This window comes from Callithrix jacchus, chromosome 3 (assembly GCF_049354715.1).
Source record: "Callithrix jacchus isolate 240 chromosome 3, calJac240_pri, whole genome shotgun sequence".
Classification (NCBI taxonomy): domain Eukaryota; kingdom Metazoa; phylum Chordata; class Mammalia; order Primates; family Cebidae; genus Callithrix; species Callithrix jacchus.
The window spans coordinates 91,506,936-91,525,853 of record NC_133504.1 but is presented as its reverse complement, the minus strand read 5'-3'; the positions used below and the strand labels follow the sequence as shown (position 1 = coordinate 91,525,853).

The 18,918-nt window shown below is 36.2% G+C and overlaps 1 protein-coding gene across 6 annotated transcripts in view; it reads left to right on the top strand.

Annotated features, from left to right (window-relative positions):
• NPNT (nephronectin) overlaps positions 1 to 18,918 on the top strand; it is a 78,626-nt gene that overhangs the window by 19,878 nt on the left and 39,830 nt on the right. For all 6 annotated transcript variants that reach the window (XM_035293191.3, XM_008992889.5, XM_008992888.5 and 3 more), the window contains one exon: positions 15,023 to 15,115. In XM_035293191.3, coding sequence (XP_035149082.1) covers positions 15,023 to 15,115 — 93 coding nt within the window. The remainder of the gene's footprint in view (positions 1 to 15,022; positions 15,116 to 18,918) is intronic.

Here is an 18,918-nt window from a genome sequence, read left to right as displayed (position 1 = left end):
AAGACAATGTTCTGTTTGTTTGTTTGTTTGTTTGTTTGAGACAGAGTCTTTGAGACAGAGTCTTGCTGTGTTGCCCAAGCTGGAGTGCACTGGCACCATCTTGGCTCACTGATGACTGAGATGGTTCAAGCGATTCTCCTGCCTCAGGCTCCTGAGTATCTGGGATCACAGGCGCCTGGCCCCACGTCCAGCTAACTTTTTATTTTTAGTAGAGACAGGGTTTTGCCATGTTGGCCAGGCTGGTCTTGAACTCCTGACCTCAGATGATCTGCTGGCTTCGGCCTCCCAAAGTACTGGGCTTACAGGCATGAGCCACCAAGCCTGGGCTGACAATGTTTTTTAACTGATTGAAGAAACTATCCCATGTCATGAAAATTGTTTTTAAGGTAGAATTTTAATAAAAAATATTTGGGAACAAAATTCATAGTACTAGAAATAAAAGTTTAGAAATTTCTTCATTCAGGGAGAATATGTATTTTATAGTTACTAGCAGTATAGGGTTGACTAGTAGAGCTATGGCTTACATTAGGGAGGGAATTGCAAGGAAAGAGTAGAATATGTACTTAGTCACCGATATCTGGGTTCAGGAACTGTTCCTATGACTTACCACCGCTGAGAAACTAGACATTTTAACTTTTCTGAGCAGCAATATTGTAATCTTTAAATCTAACTTTGCAAAATTCTTACTGGCTATAAGTAGGGTGCCTTCCACAGTTCTTGATGGATGTTTGCTATTATTAGTGTGTGCTCAATATATAGAAAACAAATGGAAAACTCTGAGCTTAGTTTTACTAGGATCCATCATAAAATAGATGGTATAGCACATTTTCAAATGCATTTTATTTGCCATAATCATCTTTTGGAAATAATCAATTGGAAGTAGAACATTTCCGCAGCTATTTATTTCTTAAAAAACTTCCATGGGATAGCTGTCTGTGCTTCTAAACAATTTGTTCTCCATTTCTTTAATAATATCCACCCATAAACCTCTCAGTGGAACCGTTTGGTTATCTAACAGTGTTTGCACTTGGAAAATGAACTGAAGGGAGATGGAACTGAATTATGGAACGTTAGCATTTAAGGTTACTGTGATTTATCTGATAATAATTTGAAAGCTTACTAGAGGTAAGGAGCTAAGTTAGGTGCTGGGAAGATACAAAGTGAATAAAACAGGGACCCTTACTTTCAAGCAGCTCATTGGCTCTTATTCCTTCTATGATTCTTAAATGAAAAAAGGTAGGGATAAAGATTTGAGGGAGTTCAGGGAAAGAATCATTTCCTGCTGAGGAGGATCGAGGAAGACTTCATGGACTCAGTGGTATTCAGTTAATACATTCATTCAACACACACACACACACACACACACACACACACATATAAAACACAGCTTGGGCAACAGAGTAAGACTGTGTTATAACACAGCTGTGATTACAGGTGCCTGCCACTATGCCTGGCTAATTTTTTTAGTTTTAGTAGAAAAGAAAAAATATATATATATACACACACACACAAATGAGAGAGGGCGAGAGAGATAGAGAAAGAGTGTGCGAGAGAGAGAGAGAGAGAGAGAGAGAAAGCTATTACCTGCATGATCCTGGGTCAACTACAGCAGATATCATCCCAGTAAAATGAAGCTCTAGGCATTTATGTCACTCACTATCAGTATTGAAAGCCCACAGAGGAAGGCAATCCTGAATAAGAGGCACGTTTTGGTAAAGGCATGTTTTGGTATAGGATTCTGTGAAAGTTTCTCTTGGGCAGTATCTCAGACCAGGAGTGATGGGGTGGTGATGGACCAGCTGAATCCTAAGGGATAAATCAGTCAAATGAAAAGTATCTGGGGCACACAGAAAAATGCATTTGAAGCTCAGCAGCCAGAGAGAGGAGCACATTTTGAGAAATGTAAGAATCTCAACCCAGCACATGTGGGGTATATGTTTGAAGGGCATCTGATGAAGGATGCAGTGGGCGAAGTAGGAAAGGGCTGACTCCTGGAAGGCTTTGATACCATGTTAAATAGATTAGCCTTAATTGCAAAGTTCTAGAGGAACATCGTAAAGATTTTAAGGAGAGAAATTACATAGTATTTCAGAGGATAGCTGGTGCTAAGGGATCAGATCTAGCACTCAGGTGAATTTAGTATTGCTTGGAGTGTTTTAACATTGTTTGAAATTCATGTAGTTGTCAGTGTTTCACAGGAGACATGGATATAAGGGTTGGTTGAAAAGTCAGTAGGTCTGCACTGCTGCGAGGAATCTATTAACTGGTGCCTCTTCAGTAGCTGGCCCATTTGGAAAAGCATGTGCCTCACTTCCTCGTGGGGCTTCCTTCCTTTAGTAAAAATGCCTGGGACCTGTAGGAAGACAATCTGGTAAGAAATTAGGCTTCATTTTAAGAAGTGGTAGTGGGAACAAAGAGAAGGAGAGGGATTGAAAGATACTAAAAAGAAATGATGTAGAGGCACACAGTGTTAGGGCAGTGGTGGGCACATGGGTTTGGCAGGCAGACTTGCTGTCACTACAAATTGTGTTTTTGAGAAACTTAACTAAACTGAGTTACAGCTTCTTTTTTGATAAAATGTAGATAAGAGTCTCAGGATTTTTTATGAGGATCAAATGAAGAAATCGAAAGCATTTGACTCAGTAACTGGCTTATATTCACATTCACATTCACTCAGTAACATGGTGGCTGCAGTATCTGTAATGCTGGTTGTGAAAGGTGAAGAAGATGTAATCAAGATGACTCCCAAGTCTCTAGGACATCATTTGGTGAGCTACAGAACACAGGAGAAGGTGCAGATGATTTTTTCAATTTTGGGTGTGTGCAGTTTGAAGTGCCTGTGAGACTTGGAAGAGGAGAGACTTGAGATGTGCTTGGATTGCAGGGTGAGTCCTGAACAGAACACAGGCTGTGGTTTTATTTCTTTCCACTATTCTCCTACTCGAACCTTTCTTTTCCTTCGTCAACTTCAATCAGCATTAATCATTGTCCAACTGTCTCCATGGACGAACAACTTTAAACAGTAGAAGAAGAATGTGGGATAAGTAAAAATCTATGGCACACCTCTGCTGAAATGTTATCTAATAGTTTTAAGTTCTTGAAAAAAAATCTTCTCAGTTTATCATTTTGGCCTACAGTTGTAAGCAACTAATATTTCAACATTTGTTTATGTCAAGGGCTGAAAAAGTCATCCTCCACAAACATAATATCTTTTCCCCCCCTTTGGTTGCCGTTTTTTGTTTTACATCACCGCTCCTAATTCTAAGAAAATATTTGACTAAAAGCAAATCATTGTTAGTAGTGAATGAGGACCTTTTTTTTTGAGAGAGAGAGAGATAATCTCACTCTGTCACCTAGGCTGGAGTACAATGGTGCGATGTCAGCTCACTGCAGCCTGTGCCTGCCAAGTTCAATCAATTCTTCTGCCTCAGCCATCCAAGTGGCTGGGATTATAGGAATGCACCACCATGCCCGTCTAATTTTTCTTTTATCAGTAAAGGTGGGGTTTAGCCGTTTTTCCCAGGCTGGTCTTGAACTCCTGAGCTCAAGCAATCCATCAGTCTCAGTCTTGGCCTTCCACAGTACTGAGATTACATGTGTGGGCCACTGTACTCAGCCAAGCATATTTAGCTTTTAAGTTTATATCCTGTCCTAATATGAATTAAAAACGAGCCCTGCCTAAATGCCACTTTCTCCAGTCTGCTTTCCTGATTTTCACAGCAGGAGATGTCTACCTCCTCTAGGTATAACACTTATATAACCTCTACGTGTAATACTGTATATGTGTGTGTATGTGTATATGTGTGTATATATGTATATATAGATATATATAAAATACATATGTATATGTATTTATGTGTGTGTATGTATGTGTGTGTATATATGTATGTACACATATATATATATAAAACAGAGTCTCACTCTGTTGCCCAAGCTGAAGTGCTGGGTGATCTCAGCTCACTGAAAACTTCGCCTCTCAGGTTCAATCGATTGTCCTGCCTCAGGCTCCTGAGCAGCTGGGATTACAGGCGCCTGCCACCATGCCCGGCTAATTTTTTTAGTTTCAGTAGAAATACACAGACACACACACACACACACACACACACGAGGGAGAGAGAGAGAGGAAGCTATTACCTGCATGATCCTAGGCCAGCTATAGCAGATATCATCCCAGTAAAATCAAGCTCTAGGTATTCATGTCACTCACTATCAGTATTGAAAGCCCACAGAGGAAGGCAATACTGGCATGAAGCCTATCTCACATTGCCCTATATTGTGGTTATTTATGGACCTATATTATTTGTTATGCTCGACTGTTGGTTTCATGAAGGTGGGGACTGTGTCTTGTACATCCTTACACTAGTGTCACAGCTTCTCCAGTACCTCATCCAGTTCAGGACACTTTTGAAGGTGTAAGAGCTAGTCATTTGTACTTTATAATAAAAGGGATTTAAGAAAAAAGGTGGACAAGATGTAATCTTAATAAACATATTGTGGTTTTCAGTAAACAGTTTACTGGGAAAATGAGTATATTTGTCTCTCTATCTTGTGACCTTATTACATATTACAGATCTTAACTCTTAAGATTCTAAAAAGAAATCCGTTTATGTGCTTGAAAACACATAAATGTAATCTGATTTTGTCGTCGTCTGCTTACAGTCCATTGCCTGTTCATAGTTATGGATGGAATCTTGTTTCTTTGAGTACAAGGATTTTCAGGTTGACACGTGCCTTATCTGTGAAGGACTGTTTCTTGCTGTGGGCCCAGTTGCAGTGAACGGTCCTTGAATTTCCAGACCTCTGCTGCTTTATGCCTGTTGGCTTTTCTTATGCTGCTCAGTCTGAGTGAAAGGCCCTTCACCCATTCCCATGGGGAATTTCTGCTTACCCTTTAAAATTCAGCTCACATTTCCTCTTGAAAGTTTTTCCTGGTATCTTTCCCACTCCTGCCTCCCTGAAGAAACTGAAATTCCTTCTGCTGTATTCTTTTAACACCTTGTACACCTGTCATGTCTGTCTTTGTCAGGAGACTGTACACTACTTCAGAGCAGGTGCTTTGTGTTTAAAGAGCTCAAAGTCAATGAGGGAGCTAGATAAGGAAAACAACTAGGAAAATACCATATGAGATATGTATTTTTAAATGTAAACCTGATATACATGTAATTTATGATAGAAGTATGCACAGGGCCTTATGAAAGCACTGAGGAGGTTATGAACTCAGCATGAGGGGTGCAAATCTTAGAGGCGATAATGGTTAAACTGAGTCTTGAAGTCTGTCTAGACATTAGTGCAGTAGACAAGGGGAGAAATGGCATTCCATGTGAAAGTGTGGAGCTATTCAAGAGTATATTTCCTAGAACTGCAATTTGCTGCTATTCTTGTGAATGTGATTGGAAATGAGGCTAGTGGGATAGGCAAGGGTCACATCATGAAATGTGGTACTGAATGCCTTACTCAGTGTTTGAAATAGTATAATGAGCTAAATGAACATGATGAGGAGACAGTGAATGAGTATAGGACGCAGAGTGGCATGTCAAAATCATGGGTTAGCGAGGTCCATCTAACAACAGTTCATGCCTGGATTGAAGTCCACAATGTTGGACAGAAAGACTGTTGTGCTATCACATGACCAATATCTTATTGATGGGCATTTAAGTTGTTTTCAAACTTCTGTTTAAGGTTCTTCATCAGATAAATTTGGAATAATTATCATTAAAAAAAAAAAACAAATAAGCAAACTAAAACCACCTGAAGGTCAAACTGACAAATTTCTGACATCATATTAGTCAAGCCCAGTAACAAAATTGATTTAATTTTTAAAATAATTACTGTATACTTCAGCTCATTATGTATCAGTGACTCTTTTAAACATAGAGATTTTGGTTACCAAAAGAGGTGATGATGGTTACATTAAAATTTTCTGGCCTTTTGTACTGATTCCTTAGCAAATCTGCTCAAAATTACAGTATCATATCTTTTAAAAAAATGATAATTTTTAACTAAAAGAAATACTATAATGTGTTTCATTGTATTCTGTGAATTATTACACACGAAAGATTACATAATTACTACCTATGAATTACACATGAATTATTCACATGTAATGAATTATTACTATGAAAGATATATTTGATATAATATATCTTTTAGATATATATTAAATTTTCCTTTTGAAAGAAGTTTTTAGTGCTACGCCTTTTCCAAACCTTTTTGACTTTCCTAAACCTATGTAATTAATCACTGCCTCTTCTGTGTCCTTAACATGCACCTCTTATCAAGACATCTTTGTTTACTTCTGTTTCTCCTTACTGGACTTTCCTGCTTGAGGATGAGAACTTGGTCTCCTATTCATTTTTATATCCCCAGTTTTTAATATAGTGTCTTAGACCCTGGGGTGTTTCTTCTTTGTCATACTTAGAATCCTTATCACAATTAGCATTTTATTGAGCTTTTACTAATGACATGGGTACGGTTCTAAGTATTTGGGTTTTCTCATTTAATCCTCCCAATAAACCTATGAGTAAGTTCTCTGTGAATCTTGTGAGTTTGTGTTTTTTAAATAAGAAATGGCGATGAGAGCAGAGAGAAGCTGGGTAATCTGCATAGGTCACACATTTCCCAAGTGGTAGAGCTGGGAACCCAGCAGTCTAACTCCAGCATCTGTGCTTGTAACCCCTTCTCTAAATTACACTGGAAAGTCAACAACTACTCACAAGTTAAATAATAGCTGTCAGTGTATTCATGTTATTTTACTCCTTTTTATGTATTTCTTCCATGTTTTGTATTAAAAAATTTAAAAATCATAGAAGAGTCAAAGGAATAGGAACAGAATACCCATATACTCTTTATCTAATATTGTTAATGTTTTACATGTTTTCTTTCTCTCTCTTCCTTCCCCACCCCACCCTCCTTTCTATTTCTCTCTCAACTGTTTTCAACTGCCTTACAGACATAATAACAATTCATGTGTAAACACTTCAGCATTCATCTCCAGAGAGCAAGGACATTTACTTACAAACCACAATATCATTTCACACTTTAAAAAGTTAGTATAGATAAAATAATACTATGTAATAAACAATCCATATTTACATTTCCCCAATTGTCCTAATAATGGTTTTTATGGATTTTTTTCTTTTCGATCCAGATGCAATTAAGAATCAAACACTGCCTTTAGTTGATGTTCCTCTTTAATATAAAATAATTCTACTACATGTGTTTGTTTGTTTGCTTCTTGACAATGATATTTTTGAAGAGTCCATATCAATTGTTTGGTAGAATGCACCACAATCTAAATTTGTCTATTGTTTCTGCATCTTTAGATTCAAACTAAATTTATTTGTAAGAATATTATATAGATGATCATATGTTATGGTATTCCTTTTCTATGTATGTCAGTTTGTCTTGTTATTGGTGATATTAAGTTTGATCACTTGATGAAGTGGTATCCACCAGATTTCCTACAGAAAGGCACCTTTTTTTCTTTCTATTTAGTAAGTAATCTGTGGGGTAATACATTCACACTATTTTGATATCCTGTTCCCCATCTGTGGATAATCTTTCCTCAAATTGATTATTTCAATGGTGATTGTAAAGTTCTGTTTTTCAAATTTCGCCATTCCTTCTACCTGTTCGTAGGCATTCTTCTTTCAAGAGGACCTCAGTCTTCTTCCTTTTTAGAATCACTTCAGACCCATAGTTTCTTTTTTTATTCAATTGTTATCAATAACTTCCATTTTTATTCTTGATGCTCAAACAATCACAAATCTAGTCAGCGAAACTCCTCCAAGCCAGCTTCTATTCTCTTCACATGTCTCCACCATTCTTTGAGTACTTATTTGCTTTTTGCAATTAAGAAAACATTCTAGCCTCCCTGCCCTAGCCCTCATTCCTATTACTGGGGAATGAACTATTTAGAAACAAAGATCCAAGTGCTAGGTGTGGGCATTGCTGCTGTTACTCTACTTAAAAAACAAAAACAAAAAAACCTTACTCACATTTCCAAATAAATAATAGCACTTTCTTATGTGTTCTTAGTCTTATTTGGCATTAATCTACTCTAGCACAATGAAAACAGAAAGAGAAAGTTTCAATAAACTGAAAACAACAATAGTGCTCAGAGAAACTTTTTTAAGTGAAAAGGGATAGTGCTTAATAATGATAAATGGAAGTTAGCTTGAGATGCAAATATGTAGATGCAGCCACATATTTGGGGGGACACTTCAGGAATTAAAACTTAAATAGAATTTATCAAATAGATACTTGATAAATGTGTCTGAATTGGATGTTCCCAGACACAAAAATAAAATGAGTTATTGACAGCTCTTGGTAGACAACATTATAAAGACTGGACACTTTATTTATTTTAACTTTATGTTCTCAATTACCACTGAGTAATTGACATTGGTATTTTACTATGATTTGTTGTTAATTAAGTTCTTAATTGCAATAATATTAAATAAAATGTGAAGCCCAAAGCAAACAACAAAAATTAGGTGTAGCAATACTTCAACAGAGATAACAGTAATATGCTGCATTAATGGTTCAGAATCCAGCATCTACATAAGACAAGCAACAGCATTATGAGGTCATTTTCTTTTCAAATAATCTGGCAGAGTTACTTTAGTTTTCTGAAGTCCTAGATTACACTTTTAACAGTAATTTTTCCTCCTTTTAAGAAATATTTATTTAAATGTTACTTAAATAATTTTATGTTTTAAATCATTATTAACATTCTCTACTCCTGTCATCCTTTTCTGCTTAGTGTTTTACTATAATCTCACTTTCCTCCCTTCCAAATGCACTCAAAATGCTGGACATAGTGGATTGAGCATAGTGGATTGAGATAAGACATTTTTCCTGAAATTGGTCAAGTCACTTAATCTTTTACATTTTTACTTGTTTACTTGTAAAATGAAGACAGTGTCTGCCTCTCTCCTTCCTCATGTGAATATCATGAGAATAAATTCAGTCAGTCATATAAAATGGTTTTGAGTTCTATATTCATGAGGGCACTTAATGTGTCTTATAGTGATAACAATCAGATGCACTATTCAGCTTTTACTGCGGCAGGAATTTAGATTTGACCATCAGATAACTGACTCAGTACAGGGTATTAGAAAAGCTGGAAAGATGTTTTCCACTGTGTATCTTGGACAGTAGGATTCTATCATCTGGGTTTTGTTCTGCCTGTGATATGGGATGGCTTAAGGTACTTTTCAGTGGTCCATTGTACAAATTCCCTCCAATCCACCCATGTCCTATTAATATAGTAGTGAGCTCTTTCATATTGCTTTCAGTAACTTTCCCTCTTCCAAGGCCAGTTACCATTTGAAAAAGTTATACCTTGTCATATTTTCTTGTTTTCCTCAAATGAATTTGCCCATATCTGAATTCTGTGAAGCTTGCTGAGTGTAAAAACAGCTCCCTGAAGTCTTCCAGTTTCATATCTATTTATTCTTCTGCCCTACTCTTGTATGTTTCTCTGTCCCCTTTGTTTCTGTGAACATAACCTGGAGGACAAGGTTTTTTGTTCTACTTTTAGTGGTGCCATGTCTGAATAATGACATGATGTAGATTGCAAAAATTACAAATGATACATGGAGTTGTAAAGATAATCTTATTTGTATTGAGAAAATTCTTCTCAAATTACCACCACCGAGATTGGATTGGCTTTTCCTTTGTTACTTTTCAGAGTCTCCATCTGCTTTGGAATCTCAACATTTCCTTAGTTTTCAAATGTTGGCACTTTTATTCCTAGCACGATTACCTTACATAAGAAACAATATAGGACTCGTGGGAATTTAATTTTTCCATAACTTATTTGATAATTCACTCCTATGGTAGAGTTAGAAACTACTGTCCAATTCTCAGACACCCAGTTACATCAGTTAGGATGGATTTTTTTTTTTTTTTGAGACTAAGTCTCACTCTGTTGCCCAGGCTGAAGTACAGTGGCACAATCTTAGCTCACTGTAACCTGCACCTCCCAGGTTCAAGTGATTATTCTGCCTCAGCCTGCCGAGTAGCTGGGATCACAGGCGCCCACCACCATGCCTGGCTATTTTTTGTGTGTTTTTAGTAGAGACGGCATTTTGCCATATTGGCCAGGCTGGTCACGAACTCCTAGGAAGGATATTTAACAGTAAAATTTTAGATTGCAATCAAACAGAAGAGGCTTGGACATGTGACATTAAAGAGCTATGTTTGCTTTGCCAGTTGAAACTTGTTTCTTTTTCTAGTTAAAACAATGACTTAGAGGTTATTTTGAGGGCACTTTGGAGATTATGCTCTAGGAATGTTAGAGAGTAAATTTTGAGTGTGATTGCCCATTTGGACTTAATTCTGGCAACTGATTTTGGGGGAAAATGCCTATCATTCATTAATTATCTGTGATTTACCTGGACTTAATTTAAGCTTTATTAAGTTGCTAAACCATATTTGGATGCTAGGGATAGTAGACCATCAAATATGGTCCAAACTTCTTATTCCTGATCCACCCAAAGGTCAGAGAAGCAATCCTGCCTTTTTTGATAGCCAGTAGCACCAGCAGACACTTTTTTTTTTTACTCCAAACAAGTATACACTCTACTTTTAATGTTTTTGAAGACTATTATAAAATGGACCACTGAAAATGGATTATTTATCCTTTTATTTTTTTTTTTAAAGGGAAGGGATGACCTGCTATTCACAGAGTAATGCAGTTTGCTGAAAAGGTTGGTTTTTGCTGACCCATGGCAGCTCACATTACAGTGGAGTGTGTTATTAGAAGGTGGGCCAGTTTATACAGAGGTTGGGAATTTCTTTTCTCTAGTTTTGAAATGGGTAGGCACTGCCTAATCTAGTTACTTAGATGTAGAAATAAAGATTTTTTTTTAACACTCCTCTGAGTCTATGGTATTGTAGATATAAAATGAATCTGACAAGTTTTATTTATGTACTGGGATCTACTCATAACACTTCTATCCTAAATTTGTATCAAAAGGAAACCTTTGCTGGCTTGATAATAAACACAGACTAAGACCAGATTCCACAGCCTAGTGATCAAGGAAAGTCAGGAATTATATTTAGCTACAAGTAACGTGACACGAAGAACAGTGCCCTAAATTGCTTGGATGGTGATTTAGGGTTAATGTTATGACTTCTTGCTCCACCCACTTTTCATTCTCCAGATTGCTTCATGGTCATAAAGAGGCCACTATGGTTCAGTCATGACATCTACATTCTAGGCAAGAACGCAGAGCAAGCCATGCTCTTCAGCCCACTTTTTACACAGCATTCATTCCAAAAGCCCTGCCCCATCAATTCTGCTTTCATCCCATTTAGCCAGAATTTAGTCATTTGGCTGCCCATATCTGCCAAGGAGAATAGCGAACTTAGTTTTCCATTACTAACTCATCTTCCTCTCAAAAAAATAAAAATTTAAAAAGCTATTCTTATATTAAAGCAGAAGGGAAAGGGAGATATTGGTAAGAATCCAGCTGGCCTTTTATGATCTCAGGCTTTCTTTTGATTCCATCTGCTGTTTTAAGCACTTTACGCTGTAGCCCCACGAGAACACTTTGCACTCATTGAGAAGCAATCCCCTTTACTGCCCCCACCACTTTGCTTATATTCTGAAAATCTTTTCTCTCCTATTCCAGCTGCCTTTCCAGGACCTGCAGTTGTAGTTATTAGACACCCTCCTTGGTTCTCTTACCTCTCTATCGTAATCCTTGTTGTGATTTAGCCAATATATTATAGTTCCACAGCTAATTTTTCATACCCTCTGTGACTTTCTCATCCCCCCTCACTTTCCTAGTATAATACGTTATATACAACAAATATTTGATACGTGTTTATTGAATTCCATTCCAGACCTAATGCCAGCAAGAGAACTTTGTGCTATAAAGGAGAAAATCCTTTTGTGTAACAGTTTCCAAAGGGTTTTCTTTTTCTAAGAAGAAAGACATTGATTATATCAACTTTATGAGTATCCTACGCATTTAATAGCTATTGGCTAATCTAAGGGTTGTTGGTTTCTTCACTGAATAGCCTGTCAGATGGAAGTGCAAACAACAGTTTGTTTTGAAATAGGACTCCCTAAACATGGAAGAAACATTAACAGTCTTGGCCTGTTGGAATGTGTGCATTTGATGTGCCCAAGATTAGGGCACTGTGCTTAGAACAAACAACAAAAAGGGAGATGAAACAATAAAAACTTTGTTCCTGTAAAGCACCTTGAAAGTACTATAAGTGGATGGTTATCAAGCTGGTCGGGGTCAAAAGAACTTACAGCCTGGGGGCCTCAAGTTTGTTTTCTAAAGTGTCCTAAATAAAATTTTTCATGTTTTTAAGTGGTATTTTAAAAACTACTTTTTGATGGTTTGAGAAAGTTTTCTAAATTCCAATTATTTTAAGGCCAATTATTGGAATTATTTTCTAAATTCCAATTATTCCAACAGGCCAAGACTGTTAATGTTTCTTCCATGTTTAGGGAGTCCTATTTCAAAACAAACTGTTGTTTGCACTTCCATCTGACAGGCTATTCAGTGAAGAAACCAACAACCCTTAGATTAGCCAATAGCTATTAAATGCGTAGGATACTCATTTCTTAGATTTTCATTTAATGATTTTGAGACATTTACTTTTTTCAGTATGGCATTCTTTGTGCCTCGGTGATACGTGGTTATTCAGGTTGTATTCATATATAAGTGTTAAGATTTATGGAAAATCTTTTTTTAGATTAAAAAAATTTTTAAGCTGGTATTTCTTGGTGATAGGGCCTGGAAATTACATAGAGTGGCTTACTTCTGGGATTTATTTTAAACTGCATATCAACCATCTGCCAAGTGTACAGTTGGCTAAAGAGTAATATTAGAAGGCCCTCCTGGATAGTTTATTCCATTTCACAGATATGAACACAATTGTTTCCCTTTGAATTTAATGCGACATTTAAAATCAGATTTTAAGAATTTTCTAAGGGCATTTTCCTGTCATTCACACTCTGCTCGTCTTTTCTTTCTGCAGTCTTTTACATTAAATACCTCCTACACACCACTGTCTAAGGATTTGTGGTGGTACAGGGTCCAGTTGGGATGACAAATAAACAGGCAAGCAAGGCCTGAAAGCAAAATTAGCAAAGAAGCCCTGTGCAATGGAAGGTGAGGGAAGGGTTCGTGAGAATTGGGCGAGTAAAGTGAGAAAACGAAAATAATATGCACGTCAGTTTTGGAGGAGTATTAGAGTCTTAAAGGAAACAGTGTTTGATAATTATCAGAGAGGTAATTGGGAGCATATCCCAGAATGGAGAACAGTATGGGTTAAAATGGGTAGGAACAGGTGTCAGGGGCTTCAAAATTCCGGGTCACTGTTGAGTCCATTCCCCTTAGATAGTTTTCAAGGACTATCTGCTCTTCACGCAATGATTATTGAAGCTCATTTCTCCTGTCACCAACACAAATTATACCTGCTTCACGTCAGACCTAAACTATTTCACTGGTCTTGCAACTGTTCTCTGTGCCTCTAAACTCTCTCCAGTCCATCCTACATATTATCACCAGAACTTTGATAAGATTCCCAGAGCTTTGATTTTTATCAGGCAGTGATGATGATAAATGTATGGAAACTTCCCATTTCCTAGAGATGAAGTGCATATTTCTCATTCTGAAATGTGGGAAACATAATCATCTGATATCACTCACCTGATTGTTTCTCACTCTTCCTCCACCATTTACCCAACTTTTTAGCTTAATGAACCTCCTATGTGTCTCCTAACTAAACAGTAGCTTAGTTTGCTGTGAAATAATCTCCTTGGGTAGTCTGCTCCCTTCTCTGTCTATTCATGCTTTAAGATTTAACATAAGCCTCCTCTATGAAGCTTTCTGCATAAATTTATATGGATTTGCTTGTGTTATAATTTCTTCATACTGCTTATAAATAAATACCGTTTTGAATAAGAAACGTGGTTGTTTTGTCTTTTTATCTAGATTGTAGACTCCTTGAGACCAGTAACCACGCTAAACAATTATTTTTCATCTCTTACAATGCTGGTTTAGGGACATGCACATATTTGGTACAGAGCAAGGTTTCTGAGTCTGGCACCATGGCATTTTGGGCTGGATAATTTGTTGTTGTGGTGGGTTGTCTGAACATTTTAGGATGTTTAGTGGCATCCTTGGTGCCTATCCACCAGATGCCAGTAGTATCCACTCCCTAGTGTGACAACCAAAAATGTCTCCAGACATTTCCAAGTGTCCCCAAGAGGTAAAAGTACCCCCCAGTGGAGAACCACTGATAGAGAATAAACAGAATAAATTCTGATTAAACAGTGAACATATCTGAGTAATGATTTATGGCATTTTGGAGTCTTGAGTAAGTGGAACTCAGTTGATGGAAAAGAGTAAACGTCAAGCTGAGAATGTTTTATTTGCTATGATAGAGCATAGACAGGCCATTATAGATTGAAAAGTAATTGTAATTAATCTCAGGGCTAAGGAAGATCAAGATACAGAAACATTGAATTGAAGTTCCAAAACAACATTGTTTTAGTTTTTGTTTCATTTTGAATCATTTCATACTTAGGAATATCATTTCTAGTAAAATAAATATTTTATTATTAATTAAAAATTTATCTGTATTTCATACATACTATCTTTGGACTAAGAACTGCTATTTGAAGTATATTTGAGAGAATGAGTCTGAAATTGTGGGTGCCCATCATTGTAAGGTTATAACTGTGAACAATATCATTATGCTTTTGTATAGTTTTACCTAGTTTTTCTTTTATTTGACTAGTTGAGTATTGTCCTTGAATTTAAAATTTTTTTCAGCCCCAACTGATCCACACACATACACATATACATACATAATGTGTGTGTGTGTGGTGTGCACAGCGTTTTTAGGAAACTGATTTTGTTATTTTGGCTACTTTGTTGTGAGTTCTAATATTTTTCTTTTATTATTAAACTAGTACATGACATCAGTGCTATATGATTGGTGTTTTGTTGACCTAGAAACAATGCATGACATCTTCTTTTCACAGCTGTTTGCCAACCACGATGCAAACATGGTGAATGTATCGGGCCAAACAAGTGCAAGTGTCATCCTGGATATGCTGGAAAAACCTGCAATCAAGGTAGGAAAACAGTCTGACATAAAAACACAATCATAAGCCAACTCTATTACTCCCAAATTAAAAATATTCTTATCTCAAACTGTTTTCCTTACCTATTTTTCCCCAAATATGTGAGCTACCATTTTGCTGATAAATAAGTTATATTAATGATAAATGTTGTAAAATTTCTTTTATCAAAGGGCAATTAAACAAATTGTCTCCCCTTGTTACCCGATGCTAATTGAAATGTGTTTTGAAGAAAAGAGTCATTGCTTCAGTAATTTAGAAGCCTTCTGGTACTCCTTGTTCTTCCACTAACTAGTTGGAAATCCTTGGCCAAATAATTAACCACCTCAGACTGCAGGAACTGCTTCCCTTTAATGCCAAAGTCAGGTAGGGGGTTTGACTTGAAATTTGGAGGTTCCTTCTAATTCTTAGCCCTTTGATTTTGTGATTAAATCTCCCTTCAACTACAGACCCGTTCGGAATGTTTCCATGATAAATAAAAATGATTAGTCTAGCAACAAGCACTTTTTAAAAAAATCAGCATCAGTTGTTTATAAAAGCAAATATTTGTTAAACACTCACAGTGACCCAGGTATTTTATATATATTATCTATTTTCATCTTTACAACAACATTGGGAAGTAGAGCCTTATTTATTATAATTAGGTATAAATAATCTATTTATTAATACATTTTTTATTTGGGGAGACTGAGGCATAGGAATATTAAGTGTCTTGCTCAGGTTCACAGGTTTGCTAAAAGCTAGCATGTCAATTTAGAGCTATGGCCTATATAATCCATATTTTTTCTACTTAATTAGTTTTGGATGAAAAAAATGCCTCTCTATTTGGAAATGTGATCCTCTAACTCATGCTAACAAGTCAGACAAGGCTTGTCGTGTTAATTAAATTCAGTTAAAAATTTCCATTATTAGGAATTAAACTAGAAATAAAGATTAGAGTTAGATTTCGCTAAACAGATAAGAGTCAAAATTTTTTTAAAAAGTCAATTTTTACTTACTTCTTTAATTATACTCCCTATCATCTTAAATGTCAGGTGAAATAATGGTATGGTATCTAACTGTCCCTTACATACTTACTTGACCTCATCTGATACAGAAATGATATTGCTGAAATACTACTGTTCTTCAGTGTCTGATACTTATTCCAAGATATTCCTTGAGGTATGTCATGTAAACTAGTGATTTATAGACAGGTTTTTTTTTGACTATTTTTTTAAAATTTTGCTTTAAGTTCTGGGATACATCTACAGAACGTTCAGATTTGTTACAAAGGTATACATGTGCCATGGTGGTTTTCTGCACCTATCAATTAATCATCTAGGTTTTAGGCCCTCCATGCATTAGGTATTACTCCTAATGCCCTCCCTTCCCCGGCCGGTGACCCCTGACAGGCCCTGGTGTGTGAAGTTCCCCTCACCCCATGTTCATGTGTTCTCATTGTTCAACTCCCACTTATGCATTTATGAGTGAAAACATGGTGTTTGGTTTTCTGTTCCTATGTTAAGACACAGTTTTTATAATCACCCAGAACACTGATTTTTGAAAGCATATTCAAAATGGTCGTTCATGAACCATCAGATAAAATTATTCATGAACCATCAGATGGAATCCACACTTGCAAAAATGACATGTCCCAGTAGTAGAAGCTGCTATTCCAAAGTGTGTTCTTGAATTATCTACTATTTGATTTAGAACTGATTTTTCCAATGCTGTTTACTCTCTTACTCTTTTTAACTTGAAATTTACCAAACATACCTGCATAATCTCTTTAAATAAGTGGTGCTCTTATTATCTCAGTTTGCTCTTTAAAAAAATCCACTTGACTTTTCTTCGCCAGTGTAAGTTTACAGGTAGCAGCGTGTTAGGTGCTGGTTATTGAATACTAGTGTTCGTCTTAGAATCTCAGTATACTTCTTTTTTTTAAGTGGTGAACATAAGCTCTCAGAGGTTTCATTAATATGTCAGCACTATAAGACCTTGTTGTCCAAATGTGAGGATATAAAATATCAAGAAGACAATTAAAAGAAGTCACTTTTGAGATTGCAGAGAAATTCATTTAAATTTCTTTGCAGGAGGTTCATCAACTTTAACATGCTTCAAAGACATGCTAAAACTATTGAAATAAGGGTCCATCACTGGATAGCTCTTATTTTCAGAAACCCATTTAACATTTACTTTTTTTCTGTAATAGAAACCTATTTCTTTAAAGAAAAAAATCAAATATGTCAAGTTAAAATCTTGCCTCCCAAAACCATATTTCTTAAAGAGGATTTGATTAGTAGCAAAATGGGATTTTACACCTACAAAATTTTATATGTGTATATATATATATATATATATATATATATATATATATATATATATATTTATACATATATACCTGACACTGAAAATGTAATTTCAAGTCCAGTTTTGAAAATAAAACTACAGCTTAGAATAAACTTAGGTGTTTTAATCATCTGTTACTTTGCCCTCCTCACAACAAAAGCAGTATGGCAGGTTCCTGATGGCAAGATTTATGCTCCTTGAGAGCAGAAACCCTTTTTGTTGTCTCTCTGATTTCTGGGTTCCTGAAAACTATTATTAAAGTGTCTTGCACATGGTAAGTGCACACTAAATATGTTAAATGAATGATGGTTTCATCTAATGGTTCTTGGTCCTGAATGTCGTGGAAACTTTAGTTCCTCTGGTTCTTGGTACAGCATCTTAGAGAGTCTTTGCATCCATAGACTGAGAGCCCAGTCAGGATGAGGGAGGCTGCCATGTATGTCCTGGTTGAGTGTGAGAGCTCCCTAGAGACTCCCATAAAAATTGTTACAGAAAATTGTTCATAGTGCTTACATAGCAGATTAAATTAAACTCTTTTCATTCAGGCCCACACATTTTAATAACGTAGAAAATATGCTTCAAAGATAAGGGAAATCAAATAGGCCCCTTTTTTCTCAAGGAGATAAATGTCAGAAAGAAGTAAATTTGAAATAACTTTACAGAACTGGAAATTAGCTTTTGATTAAAAGTAGGTTTGGGTGTACGACAAGTATTCACTGAGAATTTTGTAGCAAGTTATGTACTTTAAGAAATAACTCCTTGGAAACTTGCATCATGGTCTAAACAGCTTGAATAAATGACAAGTGCTTAACCAGTGCCTTTAGAGCTGCCTGAAGAACAGCCAGAATACCAGGGCAAGCTGCACTTTGCAACCAGTTTAATTTAGCAGCCTTGCCACAGGCTTGGACTTTTGGTGGCCTGCTCTTCCTTCTAAGTCATTTTCTGGATTTGTTACACCTACAGCTGTTATGAATTTACAGGCTTGGACTGATAATGAACATATTCTATAAGGAACATGTTACCTTTCAAAGCATATGAAATTCTAACCTGAATTCTGGCAAGATTCTCTTTGATCATTTGCTTCCTCTACTCTTAATTTGATTCATGCATATTTCCCTCCTTCTTGAGTTTCTGTACCAATACAAACCTCTTTTTCCCCCAGCCAGAAAAAAATAGTGTTATAGATAATAATCTTTTTATAATTTTTCCATTAGGGAATGATTTTTAGTATGTAAATATATCATTGCATATTTTCAGAAATGGAAGACATTCTTAGGAATTTACAGTGTACTTTGTAATAACTTCAGAAGAAAATGTTTATAAATGTCAATTCCTAATGATTTGGCATGGTTTATGTTTTGTATGTTGGATTCTTTATCGTAAGGAAAGAATTGGAGTCTTGTAGGTCAGAACCAGATACTAATTTTGGTGGACTAGTTACATCTGAAAGTTGACTTCTTTGCTAAGCA